The sequence below is a fragment of the Zootoca vivipara genome, chromosome 11 (assembly GCF_963506605.1).
Source record: "Zootoca vivipara chromosome 11, rZooViv1.1, whole genome shotgun sequence".
NCBI lineage: Eukaryota > Metazoa > Chordata > Lepidosauria > Squamata > Lacertidae > Zootoca > Zootoca vivipara.
Window position 1 is genome coordinate 50404338 of NC_083286.1, and position 19172 is coordinate 50423509.

The 19172-nt window shown below is 41.1% G+C and overlaps 1 protein-coding gene across 4 annotated transcripts in view; it reads right to left on the reverse strand.

Moving 5' to 3' along the window:
• The window catches only part of WDR7 (WD repeat domain 7), a 206361-nt gene that overhangs the window by 58611 nt on the left and 128578 nt on the right, over positions 1-19172 (reverse strand). For all 4 annotated transcript variants that reach the window (XM_060280352.1, XM_060280350.1, XM_060280351.1 and 1 more), the window contains one exon: positions 6954-7140. In XM_060280352.1, the coding sequence (XP_060136335.1) occupies positions 6954-7140 (187 nt within the window). The remainder of the gene's footprint in view (positions 1-6953; positions 7141-19172) is intronic.

A 19172-nucleotide genomic window follows, 5' to 3' on the forward strand; every position in this document is an offset into this window, starting at 1 on the left:
TTGAAGAATCATTGATTCAACACTGGTGATCTTTACTTCTTCCAGTACACTGATTTTAGTTCGCCTGTCTTCCAAAGTGATGTGTAAATTTTTTCGGAGACACCGTTGATGGAATCTTTCGAGGAGTTGGAGATGGCGTTTATAAGTGGTCCATGTTTCACAAGCATATAGTAAGGTTGGTGGTACAATAGCTTTGTAAACAAGCATTTTGGTTTCCCTGCAAATGTCCCGGTCCTCCCCTATAATCTGCAGGTGGGACAGGGCATTTTCAGTGGTGGTTCCCTGTTTTGGCATCCCTATTCATCAGGTGTGTCTGCAGACATCAGGATTCACTTTAAGGAGAAATCTGAAAACATTCCTATTTCCCTAGACATTTTGGTGGGCGAGGAACTCTGTTCTTTGCAACTCTGAGATCCCTGGGCAGAGTAATGGTTTTAATTGTAATTTTTTTCGAGAATGTTTTTAAATGCAATTGTTTCTAGACTGTTTGGCACCCTAGGGTGTGTGTGTGTGTGTGTGTTGTGCCTATCCAGTAACAGTCTTGCAGAGCAGTCTCCCCTAGAACCGAGAGGTGAGGCAGAATGTGCAGGTGCCTATTCAGAGTGAGGGCTGGAAGCATTGCCCTCACTTCACTCGGAATGGGCTTTGGGATTTTGACACACAATCAAATCTGATTGTGCAAAGCGATGTCATTACACACACAATAAATAAATAAATAAATAAATAAATAAATAAATAAATAAATAGCATGTGTTGTCCTCTGCCCCAGCTCAATCAAAGATGATATAATCTCAACCTTTAACTTATTAGTATTTTCACACTGAAGCCATATTTGAATTCCGCCCCCCCCCCAACTGCAACCAATATAGTGAACAATATAGTGAACAAGTTAACAAGTAGGTTACGGTACTTAAAGGGCACAAAGGTGCGGATTTTTCTGGGGTGGTGGGTTCTTTCTTTTTAGTTGAAAAATATAAAAACACCTAAGACTTACAAACACTATGACAAAACGGGTTTTCATAAGGTCACTTAAAGATGATAAAAGGGCAGAAACATTCCTTCCAACCACCCTATAAAAGCAATCCGGTGGCACAACCCAAAGCATATATACATGTTTGTCTCAACACACGAGATGCTTAATTTGTAAACAACATGTTCATAAGTATGTAAACACTTATGAATTAAATAAAAAACCCCTCCAGTTCATATATTTCTGATGCTAGCAATTCAGAGGCACAAAGGCTGTAGCCCCACTTACCCAGGAGTAAGCCCCCCCCCGACCTCAATAGTGCTTACATCTGAATACACGTGTAGGACGGCGCCATAACATGCACAAACATTTTATTGCTGGGCAACTGGGTTGTAGAACTTTCTGTTTATTATGAGGAAATCACTAATTTCCACCCCCCCCCAAAAAAACATGACCACTCCATTCAACTCAGAAGGACGAACGAGCCCAACATGAATTCCTTGGGTAGGAGATATCTAAGCCTTCGTATCTGACGTTCATATCCTGCAATCTCTCCACTGGCTCCCAGGCTCTCTCACTCACAATCAGATATATTTTTCCTTATATATATTTTTTGTACGATCGGAGTCTTTATGTTGCTTGCCATCATCGATTAATGCAGCATTGAACATAGAAAGGGCTCTCACTGCCACCAAGGTCTGTTTCGATGCAATTTCCGTCAAAATGGATGAGAGCTATGCAGGAACGGCACTGCTGAATTGCACCCCCTGGGGAAAACAAAACCCAACAACCCACCACTTAAAAATAAATAAATTAAAAGCTGGTGCTTAATTATACAAAAGTGTGCAGGAACAAACTGTACAGAGTAATCTGAATCAAACTGCAGCTTATAATTCAAAGGAGGGAAATTATGGGCAACAAAGATCCCTACAGATGTCCAAGCCTAGGAATCAAAGCCTAATTAATGCTAGAAAAATACTCTTAATCCTCCTGTGCGGTTCCACTCAACATATCTTCCACAGTCTAATCTCTCTCTTTTTTGGGGGGGGGGGTGAGAGGCACAAGATGGCAGGGGGAGCGAGATGGGTTAGACCTCGCACAGGAGAAAATTCAAAGCTCGGCAGAAGACTGCAGCTTGGGCGATGTATTTTATTCAGTGTGCACGCACACACAGATGCGCACCGAACACACAAAAAGATAAACACCGCGTGTGTTTTTCTTTGTCAATAAATGCGGAGTGGTTTCCCCCTTCCCCCCCCCACTCCCCCGGAACCACACGCTCGACATAAAAGCTCCTTTATAAACCATGCTTAACATCACAGACAGAAGCGAGGCAGCTGTGCGCTCTTATTGTTGTGCACGGTAAATCAGGCACAAAAAAGGGGCAGCTCAGCAGGGCACCGAGAGGGTAAGATGCACACTTAACCCCCCTGTACACTTTGTTGCTCCATTTCTTTCCATCTTAAGTCCCTCTGCAAGCCAGTACTGTACCTGTCACGGATGTAACAGGCCGTTTTCAATCTAAATCTTGTTATGGATTAATAAGCAAACACTTTCTCGCTTATTATGCAATTTATCATGATGAAAATTGCATTGGTCTCCTCAAGGCTACATGCTGATACATTCATTTATTCAGCAGCTCTGTATACAGGGAGCCATACTAATCTTTATGACAGCTAGAGATGCGCTAGGAAGCTGAAAATAGAATCCATAATAATAATAATAATAATAATAATAATAATAATAATAATACAACAATAAATGGTCTTCACGGAAGCTGTATTTAAAGATACAGACAGAAATATACCTACTTCCCAAAGAGACAAGAAGATTTTACTCAAAACATTTCAAGCTGGTACCAATACTTTATATGCATCACCTCTTTCACTTTACCAGAAAACACACTGAAAAGGTTGCTCTGAATATTCATCTTTGCATTATGTACACAAAAAGTCCATGTCATCTGATGACTCAGAATGATGACTGGGGATATTCATATGAGGCAAGCAATTGTGCAGGTCTGTTTTGTTGACATGGTAATCTACCTCAATCACATGATATTGAACAGGATTTTTTTATATAATAAAAAACTTAATGCAAGGAAAGAGTAGCTATTACTAGTCTTACAGTAATACAATTACAGAACTGAAGAAAATGGGTGATTTCAAAATTATAGGAGAGATGGTGTGCATATGTGTGTGTTTGTGTATTTTTGTTTGTGTGTGTTTGTAAAAAGAAAAAGTTTGATGTAAACACAGTACCAACTGCATGGAAGGATCAGAATTAAACCTTATATCTTTCACATTCATATAAATGAATTTTTAATAGAATGTGTAATAACAGTTTATTCCTTTTCAAAAGGTGAGAGTTAGGGCTCTTTGTGCAGTGATAATCTAAATTTAAAAGAAAAAGAAACAGCTAAATCGTTGAAACTTTGAAATCAGCTGGAATTACTGGAGACTTATAGTAGGATTCTACACATATGCTATAGAGTAAGTACTATCAGTTGTGTATGCTGCAGAACGATTCTGTGGAGGACCCAAAGAAATCCCGATTTCTACCATGGCACATCTAAATTTCTTTTCATGGCAAACTGCAGTACCAAGGCTGCAGGCAAAAATGCACCTTTTTCAATCTTCTTCTTTGCCTGTTATCTGCTCCATAAATAATTAAAATGAATGCATGGAAAATTCATCAGCAGTATGAGAGGGGGAAAGTATACTGAGAGCTTGAGAAAAGACTGTGCAACTGTCGTTCTCATACGTGCAAGAGTATGTTGTCTCATCCATGACATTTATATTCTCCGATGCTTGAACATGCCTCTGAATATAATTTTTGAGCTAGGAGTGCACAGATCAAAACACATTCTTGTCACAGAGATGACTTTATTGTCTTTTTCTTTAGGCAAGGCACATGAATTGCTAACATTGCAGCAGAACTAGAGGTTAATACCAGATTGTTCTTTTCCCCAACCAAAATATAGTCTGCTACTTAACTTTTTTAAAAAAATGATTTCTGCTTTTAGCAAGTTCTTTTTTTTAATTATGTGGTTTATGTATTGTACATTATTATCTATTGTATTATTTCCGTTTTTGTAAGCTGCTCTGAGTACTCACCAAGCAGAAGACAGAGGGTGGAGGCATTAAATATTCTTAATAGTAATACTAATAAAAATATTGCTATCAGAAAGAATGATGACATATTGTGCTACAAGCAACAAACAAAGAGATTAAAGAAAAAGATGAAACAAAGTTTGCTTAACAGACTTTGCATCGGAAGCAAAAATTAACAAACGGTCAGCTCTGAACAAACATTTCATATAATTTTTAAATAGCAAGGAGCAATAATAGGCTTACACCTACACGTGGTTATATTTTGTGATTTTAGAACACTGGTTTTATTAAGTGGCATAAATCTATTTGTGACTAGAGATCTGGCATGCTCTGCTTTAGTTGCTTATAAAAATCAGGGAAACTAAATCAAGGTTTGTACGTTAAAATGATTAACCATGTGGAATTAAACGTAATTTTTGAAAATGCAAGCCTGTAGTTTGGTGTCATTTTTGTTGTTGTTGTTCTGGCCTTCTGCCTGGAATAACAACAATTGCCTGACAAACTTATGTTGTGCTTGGGAAGAAGTGAACACCCAAACGTGTTGATTTCCCCCCAAGTTAAAGTACAATTTTAACTGGCCAACGAAACAGTAATCAGAGATCGTGCTTTTTTTTATCACGGAGGATGTGAGCAGAAGAGCAATTATCAACGCTTTTTACAAAAGCAGGCATGTATCTATATAAGAGAATACAATCCTGCCCAATAGTGCAGGAAAATGTCCCTGTGGGTTTTAAGAGGCAGTTGAAAGCAGCTATGAATTAAAGCACTTGACCATCCTAATAGCTGAACAATATTTTTTATATTTCATCTTACAAGGAAAGGTTGTGCTCACAATGAAAACACCCACTGCCGCTATATTCCCACCTCCCCCCCCCTTTTTAAAAAAGTACATGGTTATATTGATTGCCATTACCCCAAGGATTTATCAGATACATCTGTTTATAAGATATAACTTGTTCACATATTTCCATGAAATAAACAAGTCTCAAGCAATGAAACTCAAAACGTTTATACAGATGATCCGATATCATTTTAATTGACTGTTATTTTCTATCTATTTGAACTGAAGAATGTGAGATTGAGCACAGCGTACATTTTAGGAATTTTCCCCACATCTATCTATCTATCATCTATGGGAAAAGGTTGTCTTGAAATATTTTTTACCTAGACAAGGAAAAAACAAAACAAAAGCCACACACCGAAGAAGATTGCAAGTGTGTGTGTGTGTGTGTGTGTGTGTGTGTTTGTGTATGCCATTACTATACTTTAAAAACTACAGCAGGTGGATACCCCTTTCCCAAAGTAATCTGGATACATTAAAAAATAATGAAAACCTTGCTTTTGTTTTAGTTTTTTTAAAAAGGAAGTCATAAAGTACACCAAGTCATTTCCTTCAACCTGCACAACAAGACGGAGTTATTGTGCATGGAACTGTTGCATGGAATTTGAACTAGCTATTCATATTTATTTAATATTATGCTCGCCAGTCTGCCCTAGCATTAAGTTAAAAGAGCAAGAGAGAATACAACCCTCTTCATGCATCTTACATGTGTGGAGAGTGCATGCATGTGAAGTGAGTGGGATCCTGCCCACTAGCAATGTTCCTTTGATTTCAATGCACACACCAGCTGCATCCCCTGCATTCACTACAATATGAATGCAGACAGAAGTCCTGGACGATCAAAAAGTTGCTGTTAACACGGAAGAATCCATACATGCGTACAGATGTAGTTGTGCAAGGCAAATGTGTGGCTGGCATGGGGCACGACTGGTGTGCACATGGGTGCGTGATTGTGACTGCACACCTAGCAGTCACAATCCAGCCTGGTCTCCCTCACATATCCTTTTCATGTACGTGCCTGAAAAGGACTTTTGTCTTAGCATAAGCAGATTGATTGGAGGAGATTAATGAAAAGGCGAGGGAACCTGTACATGAATAAAAAGTATTGATTCTTTCCCATTTTACATGTAGTATGGAGCCATATTTGAAAGGTGGGTGTCAGGTTTCGTAAGAGATCACACTAGATCACACCTAATACGTCGAAAGTGCACAACAAAACATACTAATTTTGAACATGTGTTTGAACCATGAAAAGAGCAGGAGCTTTGATGTTGCCCATCAACGACTGGCACCACCTGGTCACTTGATGGCGCAGGCACACAAGGCCCCCAGTGTCTTCCCCACTATGGTGAGACATAATGTATTCCGATTAAAATCCTAATAATTGTTGCATCTATTCCAAGGGTCTGGAAACCAAGCCCTATGAGGAACCGTTGACAGAACTTGGAAGTTTAGATTGGAAAAGAGGAGAGGAGATATGGTAGCCATCGACAAATATCTAAAGATGGAGTAAGCTTGCCTTCTCCTGTTCTGAAGGCTAGGACCTGAACCACAGGAAAGGAGATTCCGACTGAACAGAAGAACCTTCTGACAATAAGAGTAGTTAGACAGTTGGAATGGTTTTCCTTCCTTGGAGGTTTTTAAGCAGAGGTTGGATGGCCACCTGTCATGGCTGCTTTAGTTCGGACTAGTTGGCCCTCAGGACCCCTTCCAACTCTACAATTCTATGATTCTATATAAATTACCGTATGCTGATTTTATGCAAATTGCTATCCTCTTTTTCTGTGTGTGCGTGTGTGTGTGTGTGTGTGTGTGTGTGTGTGTGTGAGAGAGAGAGAGAGAGAGAGAGAGAGAGAGAGAGAGAGAGTATGTATGAATCAAACCCACTTTTCTGGCAATGTGTAACTGCCCCCCCTCCAGACCTTGGTGTTACTGGATACCTCAACCCAAACCACGTGAAACAAAGCCAATTACTACTACCACCTCACCCCCTGACAACACGCCCCAAATTATTGGATGAAGTACATACTTTGCAAGTTGCTTCTCAGCATCGGCACAGAGCTCCAATAGGCCCATCAGCACAGCAGAGACATCCATATAAGGCTCCCATACCGTAAACCCTCGTCCTATGAGATCAATGGCAGTTCTTCGGATGGTGCTGTGTGGCGGAAGTTTCGGGCTGGGAGGCTGTAGCAGAAGATACGTCAAGGCCTTGCCTGCCACACAAAAAACATTAGAAAGCCAGAGTCAGGAAAAAGAGATCAAACACAGATTACTATTATCTAGAGCCCCCCCCCCAAGAGATCTACAATTCCCAGAGTTCCCTGGGAAGAGGGATTGACCATTAAACCGTTCCGGGAATTGCAGCTTAACAACATTCAGCATCCTTAACCGACGACAGTTCCCAGGACTCTTTGGAGAAAGTCATAACTGCTTAAGGCAGCATGATAGTGGTTTTCATGTATTGTGTGGATGGGAGAAATTGCAATTTTCATGGATTCTGGTAAGAAATGCTATTTCTGAGCATGTTCAAGATGGCCAAGCCTTAAGGATGAAGCAGGAAAGCACTCTCTTGTTCCCCGCAAACTCTCACCACCAGTTCCAACCCACCTCAGAAGGGTGTGTGTGTAATTGGGGGGAAGGGGTGAGGAGAGGCAGAGGGAAGACGGAGGCAAATTCCTTGAGGTTTACTTTTCCCAAGCCCCCTCTTTCCCCAAACAAGCAACTCTACCCTAAAATCACGTACTCTGAAAGACCTAGTTACAGATAGGTTCACGTACTCTGAAAGACCTGTGTTCCTGAGAATATCCGGTGAATGTTTGGAAAAACTAAAGATGAGGTGGGGGAAGGAACCTGCTCCTTGGTCACCCAAGACTACTCAAAATCCAACTTTAAAGCAAGCAAGCGAAATAGACAAAACAGCTTTTGCCGTAATGTCAGCTGCTTTTTAATCAGCTTTCAACGCAGCGGTGGAGGAAGGGGGAGAAGGCAAGACTTTAATGAGAATACACGCACGGTCTTTAATGACTCCTTAACAACATGCCGGTGACATCATCCAAGAAACCACTAGCAGTGCTTTCAATCTGCATGAATGGTGCAATCTGAGATTTAATTCTAGTGAGTAAGGCCGCAGGAGTGGGTTGAAGATGTCCTAGCTAGCCTTTAAATCTTAACCCCATGAATGTGTCTGATGAATATGCTGCACAGCCGTACACTTAATTTTCTTCAAAACACAACTTCTGACTCAAAGACACTGCTTCCCCAGTTTCTTCTTCAACGGCAGACAGGTTAAGAGGTTTCCCTCTCAGTACAAATCCCTTTTTATAACATTTTATTAATTTTCCAACAATAACAAAAACAAAACAAACAATAATAAAGATAAAAACAAAAACAAAACAGACTGACTTTCCCCTATTCCCTTCCTTGGTTCCATTGTATATTCATGTACTACATGCCCATTATAAAGTTTTAACAAAAACTCAGAAACGGAACATTCGTAGAAAGGATTTCTGTAAATGTGTTTATGTTATTAATTTATTATATTTATGGGTCACCTTCCTGTCTAAAGCTTATTCAAGGCGGTTTACAAAGCAACAGATAAAAATGCAATTCAAATGATAATAAAATAGAAAAGAATACAAAACCTCCCTTTAATAAAAGCAGCAATAATAAATACGGTATGCTTGCAGCTCGAAGAGAAAACCAGATCCTTTTTTATTTTTTTTACATAACTATCATCCAAAAGCTCACTGGAAGGACAGATCCTGAAGCTGAGGCTCCAATACTTTGGCCACCTCATGAGAAGAGAAGACTCCCTGGAAAAGACCCTGATGTTGGGAAAGATGGAGGGCACTAGGAGAAGGGGACAACAGAGGATGAGATGGTTGGACAGTGTTCTCGAAGCTACGGACATGAGTTTGACCAAACTGCGGGAGGCAGTGGAAGACAGGAGTGCCTGGCGTGCTCTGGTCCATGGGGTCACGAAGAGTCGGACATGACTAAACGACTAAACAACAACAGCAACCCAAAGGTTGAAATAGCAGAATAGAGAATAATGAACAAACCAGTGAAAATAAGTAGGTCTTCAAGATCAGGAGTGTGGTGCTTTATTGGGGAGGGGTTGTCAGCTGGCAGTGAATTCCAAGTCATCAGAGAAACCTCCCTCACACCAGTGCCTGTTAATTTCACTGAACTTAGTTTTTTTTTTGGGGGGGGAGCCCTGATCTTGCTCTTTTTAACTGGTTTTGAACTCATCTGCAAATTACTTTCTTCTGCCTCTTCTAAGGAATGTTTTGTGTTGTTTTTACTTTGTTGTTTTAATTATTGCATTTTAAATATTGCATATTCTTTCCTTTTATTTTACAAGCCATCTAGAGAATTGTATTCATTTGTGGTCACGCATATCTGACAATTAATATCACATTCATGTGATATTATATTCATAATATCATATTCAACACAGGTTCATGTTGCTGTTTTTAACCTTTAAATCCATGCCAACCTGCCTGCACATTAAAATAAATGACTGAAGCTCATCTTATTTTCCCGCCACCAAGTTCAATGAAACTGACCTGGCAATAAATCGCTAATCAAGATGTGTGTGTGTGATGCAAAAATCACAATGTGGGAAAAACCGTGAAGCCAGCCAATGTTTCTCTCGATTCCTGCAACCCCTTTTAATTCTGTTGGCTCAGCTCTCCCCTGCCTCATGCAGGGGGCAGTGAATCACAAGAGGAGGCAAGAATCATGATGCAGGAAAAACTGTGAAGCCAGCCAATGATTCTACGTGGCTCCATCCTTATTCCAGACCGTGATACATTGGTATATCATGATTTTTAGCTGGTGATAGATCACAGTGTTGAAAACCAGATGCAGTGGTACTTTGGTTCTCTTGGTATCTGAAGAAGTGTGCATGCACACAAAAGCTTGTATCAATAACTAACTTAGTTGGTCTCTAAGGTGCCACTGGAAGGAATTTTTTAATTTTGTTTCGACCTTGGTTCTCAAACACCTTGGAACCCAAACACTGCAAACCCGGAAGTAAGTGTTCCGGTTTGCGAAGTTTTTTTTGGAAGCCGAACGTGCTCCGTTTTGAGTGTTACGCTTCTGATTTGAGTGCCATACTTCCGTTTTGAGTGTTATGCTGAGGTCTGTCTGTTTTTGCTATTTATTTTGCGTTTTCCTTTTTGCGGCTCTTTTTGTTTTTGTGACTGTGTGGAACCCAGTTCAGCTACTGATTGATTGATTGATTGTGTGACTGCAGTACCTTGTTTATTGCTTTCATTTTATGGATCAATGGTCCCGTTAGATAGTAAAATTCTTGTTAAATTGCTGTTTTTAAAAGTCTGGAACGGATTAATCCATTTTGCATTACTTTCTATTTGGAACGCTTTGGTTTTGGAACGGACTTCCGGAACGGATTAAGTTTGAGAACCAAGGTACCACTGTATTGCCCAGCCCTAGTCTTCACCCGTGGGCCTTACTTTTTGCTACAATTTTGCAAAGCGCAGGGCTGGTTTGGAGAAACCTACAGCAACCAATCTTTCTTCCTTACAGTTCTTTTCTTCACTGATCATACATGGTAGATCTTGGCTTCGGCTTGAAGGTGGGAGTGACTCTTCTATGACCACACCTCCAAACCGATGCCGGACAAAAAGAACCTCCCACCATGCTGCAGATACATGCGTGAAAGAGCCGAGTGTAGATAAAGAGGAAACGGTTGCCAAAGCGGCTGCCGACATCCTTGGATGAAGAGTCAAGCGAAGAAAAGAATGCCACATTAAAATAACGTTGCAATTAATTAGTAGCTCAATTATGGTTGCAACCTCTGGAGATTCCTTATTATAAGCACTTTAAAATTAAATTAGTTCACTAAGATTTATGTTATTACAAAGAATGCCAGATGAATTAATAATGACTGGCCACTTATTTTAAGTGTTGCTAAGTGAACAAAGCTTTCCCACCACTGCTGGGGGTCAGACAGAATGGCCGGATTTTACGCCGTACAATTTGTCCACTGTCCACAAATTTACAGGAGAAGGAACTCTATTTTTTTAAAAAAAATAAATAAATTTCCATACTGCCCCTCATCCGAAGATCACGGGGCGGCGTACTTGGATGTGGGAAAGGTTTTCAGCTGTGGACATAAGCAGAAGTCATTTGTAGCAAAGGATCCATAGCGCTGTCACATTAGGTGCCAACTGAGTGAACATAACATCTCTCTTTTTTATATACAGTCATACCTCGACATCCGAACGCTTCGACTTCTGAAGGTTTCGACTTCCGAAGTCGACAACACCGGAAGTCTTTTCGGCGCGCGCGTTCGGCACACGCACAGAAGCGCAAAATCGCGATTCGCGCATGCGCCGACTGCACGCTTCAACACCCAAAAACCTCGACTTACGAAGACGGCCGCGGAACGGCTCGTCTTCGTAAGTCGAGGCACCACTGTATATATATATAAAAATAGTGTTATTTAGGTTTACAATTTTATAGTCAACACAATCATTATTATAACAAAGGAAAGATATGGATCTCCCCCCCCCCCGACTTCCCTCAACTTCTTCTTCTGGTTCTTTAAATATTTGCTTCTCCTGCCCATCTTAATCTACCTTAATTCCATAATCTTTAAATATTGTTATATTCTTATTCTTTTTGTACCATTTTGTTTCAAGTTACATCTTACCCTTTATTATTTCCCCATTACTGCATTTTAACTTTTATACTTGTTTTTTTAATTGCAAGTGTTTAATCAAACCCTGCTAGTGAGTTGACTTCTTTACAATGTTTTTGTAAGTACAACATAAACGGTTCCCAATCTTTTTTGAAGTCTCTGTTGTCCCTGTCTCTTAGTTTTCCAGTTAGTGAACATAACAACTCAACTCCCTGGCCCCTGTGCTCCTCCTTCCAAAAATTTCAGGGTACATTCCTTCAGGAACCTCTACAATATATCCCATTTTCACAATAAAGTTATTGCCCACATAATCACGAGGAGGGAAGCAAAACGTTTTTTTACTTCTCCCACCAAAATCTGCACACACAAAAACCTGGACCGATTTCTCTGTAATTTGGCAGCTTTCTTGGCCACAGAAATCTCTCCCATGTACACTATTTTTATACAGATTTGCCACAAAAAATAATTAGGGGAATAATATTTATTGATTTTCAAACATTTCAAAATACAAAAATTCACAAAAACAAAAAGCAAAAAAAATAAACAAAAGAGAAAAAAAGAGAGAGAAAACATATCAATTCTTACATTGACATTGTGGACTTCCTCGATTCCCCCCACACTGGGTCCATTTTTAAATCTAAATTAAGCAATTTTCCTTTATCATCTTAAATCATTCTAATGCAATTTTTCCATTATCTCACAACCAATTCTAATCTAAGAAAAAAGAAATCAACTATTCTCAACCTATAATTCATGAATTAATCGAAATCTAAATTTATTTCCCCATCCATCTCTATTTCTTCCCCTAGCCTCACAATTTATACCCCAAAATTTTTCCATACATTCAAATATTATTTCTTCTATCATAATAACTTTTAACCACTTATATCTAATTCCCCCCCCTCCCCTGGACGCATCCTTCCCCAGATGCATCAGCCAGCTCCATAAAACGTTCCAGTTTATTAGGGGAAATGAAGTCAGTTGGTTTAAAATAGAATCGCCCCCCAAATGGGAAAGACAGTATTTGTACGAAAACCACTGAAATGTGTCAGGATTTATCCTCCTCAGAAGGAGATACCATATTTGCAAATTTCATAAACTTCTGCCAAAATGAGAGAGCTACAGATGGTTCTTTAAAAAGGAAAGGGAAAGGAAAAGGAAAGGAAAACTTAATGGTACCCAGTACAACAAAACCCCTGGACCTATCTATCTGAGATTTAGTAAGCATTTTCTGCCACTGTGCCTCCAAAGCTCATCCATCATAAGAATTTTTTTAATGGCTATAACCCCCCCCCCCCAATGGTGAACAGGGAAGTAAAAAAGCTTCTTACCTACCCAAAGAAGGATTCAGACCTACCGTAAGTCAAACTAGGCAGCTTCTAGAGCAATGTTTCCCCCAAGTTCAGAAGCCTGAGCTGCTGTAGAATTACCTTTTTATTTAGAGTGCCTTTTAAAGATTATGCTTAAATATTTGTGTGGCATTAATGTTTCCACATTTCATTATTGTTAATCGGGACATTATATTCTGTGGCATTTTGTTCTTTTTTTACTTTACGGGTGGGGCTTGCTGGCAGTCCAAATAGTCCATTTTTAAAATAATAATAATAATAATAATAATAATAATAATAATAATAATAATAATATTTTTCTGATTTATCCATGACCTCACACAGTTTTACAACAGACGTCCACAACGCACATTCGCCTTTTCAGTATATTGCCATTACGTCCACCCTACGCTGGTGATCTCCTGCATTCTTGCAGCTTTATGGGCACCAATTGCTTTGGCTCCCCATCCCTACGAAGGAGAGGGAGGTGAAAAACACTCTGAGCGTTTATGGCTTTCTACAGATAACACAATAAACCCCACATTTTCATTTATGTTTACTGCACTGGAGTTAACAGCTACATTCAATTAGGAGAAGTGACTGGGAGCTTTCCGATCCATACTGTGCTACATCATCAGCTTCCAGCCTGTTAAATGCAAAATTAATATGGTCTCCTCTCTCACATCCCCCCCCCCTTTTAAACACAAGGGCAGCCCCAGGGCTTTTTTTCAAGGGGAACTCGCAGCAACTCAGTTCTGGCACCTCTCAGGAGGGTTCCAGCACCTCTCATGTAGGTGCGATTGCCATTCCCGTTGAGTTCCGGCACCTCTTTTTCTAGAAAAATAACATTGGGCAGCCCCTATGCAACAAAAACAACAAAAAGCCCCTGTCATAGTTATTTCCACGTCCAGATTATGCATACTGAAATTGTGATAATGAATCCTGTAATGGATTATTTTCCTTTTCAAATGAAGGAAGCTGAAATAATGAACTACGGCAATCATCCATTAGTAAAATGTGAATGAGGGCTAAACAAGTAACTTTCCTAGATAAATGTAATTGATCATTACTGTGATGCTATTATACAGTAGCTCCTTTTAATATCATTCATTTAGCTACTTATTGCTGTGGTTGAGATAAAGTATTGATTTTTATGTTTTTCCCCTCCTACAGGCAGTTCTCAAAACCCAGCTTCTTATTTTTGTTTATTGAACAAACTGCCTGCCATATTTAGCAGCCGAGAGGTTGCTGGCCAATCAGCACATCTTCCCAGGGACCCAAATTTAACCTATTGGAGGCCAGAGTTCTTTTCAAATGGCTCTTCCTGAGACACATTTAAGTGTGCGTTTTAATTTATTAAACATTTCGCTCTCCAATCATTTAAGCCTGCCCCCCGATTTAAATAAAGCGCCTTGGCCCTTGAACACTAGCACATTAGTAAACACCTACTACCTGCAGACACTCTAAATATTTCTCTTGTCAACATTTATCTTGTTTAAATTGAGCTAAGGGGAGAGAGAGAGAGAGAGAGAAAAGATGAACTAAACAAAAGTCACTCTGCTGCCCACTTCTCAGTCTGGACATCTTTGTTTAAGCTTTGACTTGGCTTAAATGAACGAATTAATATTGACAAAAACATCAACTAAGCTAATGAGTTGTTAGTTAAGGCAATAAACATGTCACATTAGAGTCAGCGCAGTGAAGAGGTAATTAGCCCTAGAAAAGCTTCGCTGATTGGGGCTGTTGCGATCCTTTGCTCTTAACCTTTGAGTCCATTATCTAGTGCAGGACGAGCAGTGTCTATGCTAATGCAAATCTGCCAATACATTGGCCTTGGTACAGTAGCCAAGGACTGCATTAGCAAGGCCGTGTGATGGCTGGCGCCTTCCTATTTACCCAGTGTCTATTAACAAGTTTACATAATAGATCAAAGGATTACAATATGCTATATGTGCCGATGAATCTGCAAAATAACGCAAACAACAGTGGTGCAGCACAGAATAAAGCTGGTTAATTGGCAATTGTTTACCAAACGGGCCGAGTATCCTCGGGATCTTTTGGCAATTTGAGTTTTCCTTGCTATGGTTTTTGATTATGTCCAAATAATACCAGAGTGTTCCTTTCTGAATGGAATTTGGAATTGAGGGGGGGGGAGGAGGAGAGAGATGAATTTCCCCAGAACCAATAAATGATGTTTAGATTAAAAGATCTGTATACAGTCCCCAATTTAATTATAAATCCTGTAAAGCAAAAGGAAGCATTAACCCCTATAGATGTAACCAGTGCAACTTCAAGAACATGGCATACAGATTTCGGTCATTATCTTCTTCAGGGAAATTATTAGCAACAATTCAGTATGCCAAGTTTTAATGAATCAAAATATGGAGAGCAAGGTAAGGCTGTAACACTTTTGGATATGGTACTTGACTACACAGTCTCTCTATCTCTATAAACACCCACCTACATCTCAGTCATCTGAAGTACACAAGAAGGGTTTGCATGGCTACTTCTGAAAGCAATAGCATAAACATGGAATCTCCTCCCCTTTCATAAAATCTAGTAAACCACTGATTTGCTTAAATGACTTGCAGAGATTCCCAAGGTGACTCGCCAAAAGTTTAAATTACAGTAGGACAAAAAACAGTAAGATAAAACAATTAAAGCCGAAACATTTTAAGAAGCTGCAGAAATGGAAAAACGACAACAATAAGCAACACAAAAGCAGCACATATAGGAGCGTAGAGCATGTGATCCAAGGGTCATGCCACTGTTAAGCCTCTCCACCCCTGTAAACGGCAGCCAATAAATTGGAGTGGGGACACTGAAGCTTGCAACACAGTGCCTCCACATCAAATGTTTTAGTTTGACATTATAGGGAAGGGAATTAGAGAGGAGACCAGGAACTGCTGCTCTTGGTCCAGCCATACAACCTCTGTAATCATAGAAGCTTTATATAGAACCAATGCTCAGCCAAACTCTTCTCTGCTGACCATGGGCGTACCCAGCATGGGGCAGGGTGGGGCAGCTGCCCCCCTAGAAGCAAAAAAATTAAATCGTCCTGCTTCACGGTGGCTGCAGCTGAGCTGGAGACGCGCCGGGGTCCCGCAAGAAGAGCCTGAAGCGGCTCAGCAAATCAGAAGGCACCCCGCCGGGGGGGGGGCGTCTGTCACATGCATAAAGGCTAGCGACGCCACTGGGAGGAAGGGACCCGTGTGAAGGGAAAGGAGGAGCAATGGAGACAGGGAAGCGGCTTCTTCCTCCTCTCCGTTTCTCCCTCCCCTCCTCGAGCTCCAGCGTGAGGGCAGTGCGGGAGCGCCGCGCTGCCCCCCCACAAAGTGGAGCCCGGGCCCTCCTGCCCCCCTATTGCGATGCCCCTGGCTGCACATGTGCGCTCCCCCGGGGCAGCGCCCAGGATGAAACTTCTTCCCGGAGTCAGTTTCACATGGGCTCCGTAGCCCCGCCCACATTCCCACTTTGTGGCCCCTCCCCTCCCATGCCTTGGCCCTGCCCCTGAACCACCATGGCTTGCCCCCACCTAGTTTTGATCCTGGGTACGCCCCTGCTGCTGACCCAAACCTTTATAAAAGGGATGGGAAAACTGTGGATCTCCAAAAGCTGTTGGACCACATCAGCCCTAACCAGCATGGCCAATGGTCTGGAATGATGGGAGTTGTGGTCCAACACTGGGAGTGTCACAGGTTCTCCATGCCTGTTATATATACTCCATATTATCAGAGATCTTTCATACCAGCCTAAACCAAACCATATCCTACTGACCAACTCTCCTAATATGCAGTTCAAAGCCTGGTTGTGTAGTAACCTTGGTTAGCTTTGTTGTTGTTTAGTCGTTTAGTCGTGTCCGACTCTTCACGACCCCATGGACCAGAGCACGCCAGGCACTCCTGTCTTCCACTGCCTCCCGCAGTTTGTCAAACTCATGTTCGTAGCTTCGAGAACACTGTCCAATCCATCTCGTCCTCTGTCGTCCCCTTCTCCTTGTGCCCTCCATCTTTCCCAACAGCAGGGTCTTTTCCAGGGAGTCTTCTCTTCTCATGAGGTGGCCAAAGTATTGGAGCCTCAACTTCAGGATCTGTCCTTCCAGTGAGCACTCAGGGCTGATTTCCTTCAGAATGGATAGATCTGATCTTCTTGCAGTCCATGGGACTCTCAAGAGTCTCCTCCAGCACCATAATTCAAAAGCATCAATTCTTTGGCGATCAGCCTTCTTTATGGTCCAGCTCTCACTTCCATACATCACTACTGGGAAAACCATAGCTTTAACTATACGGACCTTTGTCGGCAAGGTGATGTCTCTGCTTTTTAAGATGCTGTCTAGGTTTGTCATTGCTTTTCTCCCAAGAAGCAGGCGTCTTTTAATTTCGTGACTGCTGTCACTATCTGCAGTGATCATGGAACCCAATAAAGTAAAATCTCTCACTGCCTCCATTTCTTCCCCCTCTATTTGCCAGGAGATGGTTAGTATTAGCCATGGTTAACTTCACTCAGTCATGGGAACATATGGTGAGAGGGTACTCACTCCAGGAAGAGGCTGTGGGAAACGAAGCTCACAATCCCAGTATCTTAACTGCAGTTGAGAAGACCTCCCTCACTTCACTAAGTCTTATAGCCAGCCTATTTCCTATAATCCTCTAGAAAACTAGTTTTAAGTAATATAACCTTTGCTGATTTTTGTCGCTATCACCTAAAATGAAACTTAAATATGTGCTCATAAGTGCAAATATACGAGATAAAATCTTGACTTTTTGAACCCCAGGGGAAGACTCCAATTGATTTCAAGATTTCACCCAAAGCCCTTTATGTTCTACCAATGAAATTAATAAAACAGTAAGAGATTACTTTATTACTTTAATTGTTTTATTAAAAGAGGCTTAAGATCCGTCTCTTTATTTGCCTGCCAGCTTTTTATGGCTTTACTGTTAAAAAGGAGCAAGGGTATACGTTTTAAAGGCGGCTTATCCCATCTATGCTACAAGAGCATTACTGGGCAAGCTTGCAAATGAAGATTTCTGGTGCATTTCCCCCCCTCAAAAAACTGTAAACAAATATTGGGGCTCAGTGAAGAATAAAATGAAGACAAATAGGATGCTAGCAATATGTTCTTCAAAATCCTGCTCCATTAATCCTGCTCTTGTATCGTGAATGCCCCCCCCCAAAAAAATTTGTTTGCTGTTATGCAAGGCCTGCGAAAGTTGAACTCCAATGACTACTGTAGTCAATTAGCTGTTAAAGAAGTCATTTCATTTAGAGAGCGGGGGGGGGGGGACTCTGAATACATTTAGAACCAAACAAGGAGCCCAGATTTAGAATATTTTCCTCAAGGAGAGAAAGAAAATAAGCCACAAGCACTAGGGAACATTAACAAAGTTTTCAAGTATATGAATACTATGTTAGCCTTGGTTTCCAGTACTTTTTAATGGAGATCCTTGTAAATGAAACTGTGCAATATGGCCATTGCACCACTCTAACAATGACATAGGCTGCTGTCTCACTCCCCTCCCCCCACTTTTTTTCCAGATTCTAGATACTTTCAACTGGAGATCAAAAGAAGGGGGATTTAAGTTAGCTGGGGTTAAGGCTGAGAGGAGAGCTTTAAAGCAGAGCTAGGTATTATAGGAGAGTCAGAACTGTCAACGAAAAGAGAAGACCAATGCCTGTTGTTGCACTTTGTGTGACCACGCAACCACTGAAGGGGAGAGGTTTGTGGAAACATGAAATCAGATGCATAGCTGCCAAGTCTCCTGTATTCCCCGGGAAACCCCCGTTTTTCCAGCTGTCCCCAGCCGAAAAAACGGATTTGTTTTTCCCCGGTTTATTCTGGCGCGATGGCCATTTTGGAACTGGGCGGAGCATGCTCAGAAGCAACTTTTGATGCTGCTTTGCCTAGTTCGAAAATGGCTGCAGTGCGACTTCTGGTGCGTCTTCTGGTGCGACAGTCCCAGTTTTAAAGAAGCCGTCCCCGTTTCTGATTTGATCCCAGACCCAGAATGTCCCACTTTCCCTTAGGACATCCCTAATTTCATCGGAGAAATGTTGGAGGGTATGGAGTTATGCCACCCCTGAGCCAAGGAGATAAGTAACTGTACAATATTTAGAAGACAGCCCTGTATAGGGAAGTTAAAAAAAAAAGTTTAATGTTTTATTATGTTTGTTATATATGTTGGAAGCCACCCAGAATGGCTGGGGCAACTCAGTCAGATGGGTGGGGTAGAATATTTTAGGACGTCCT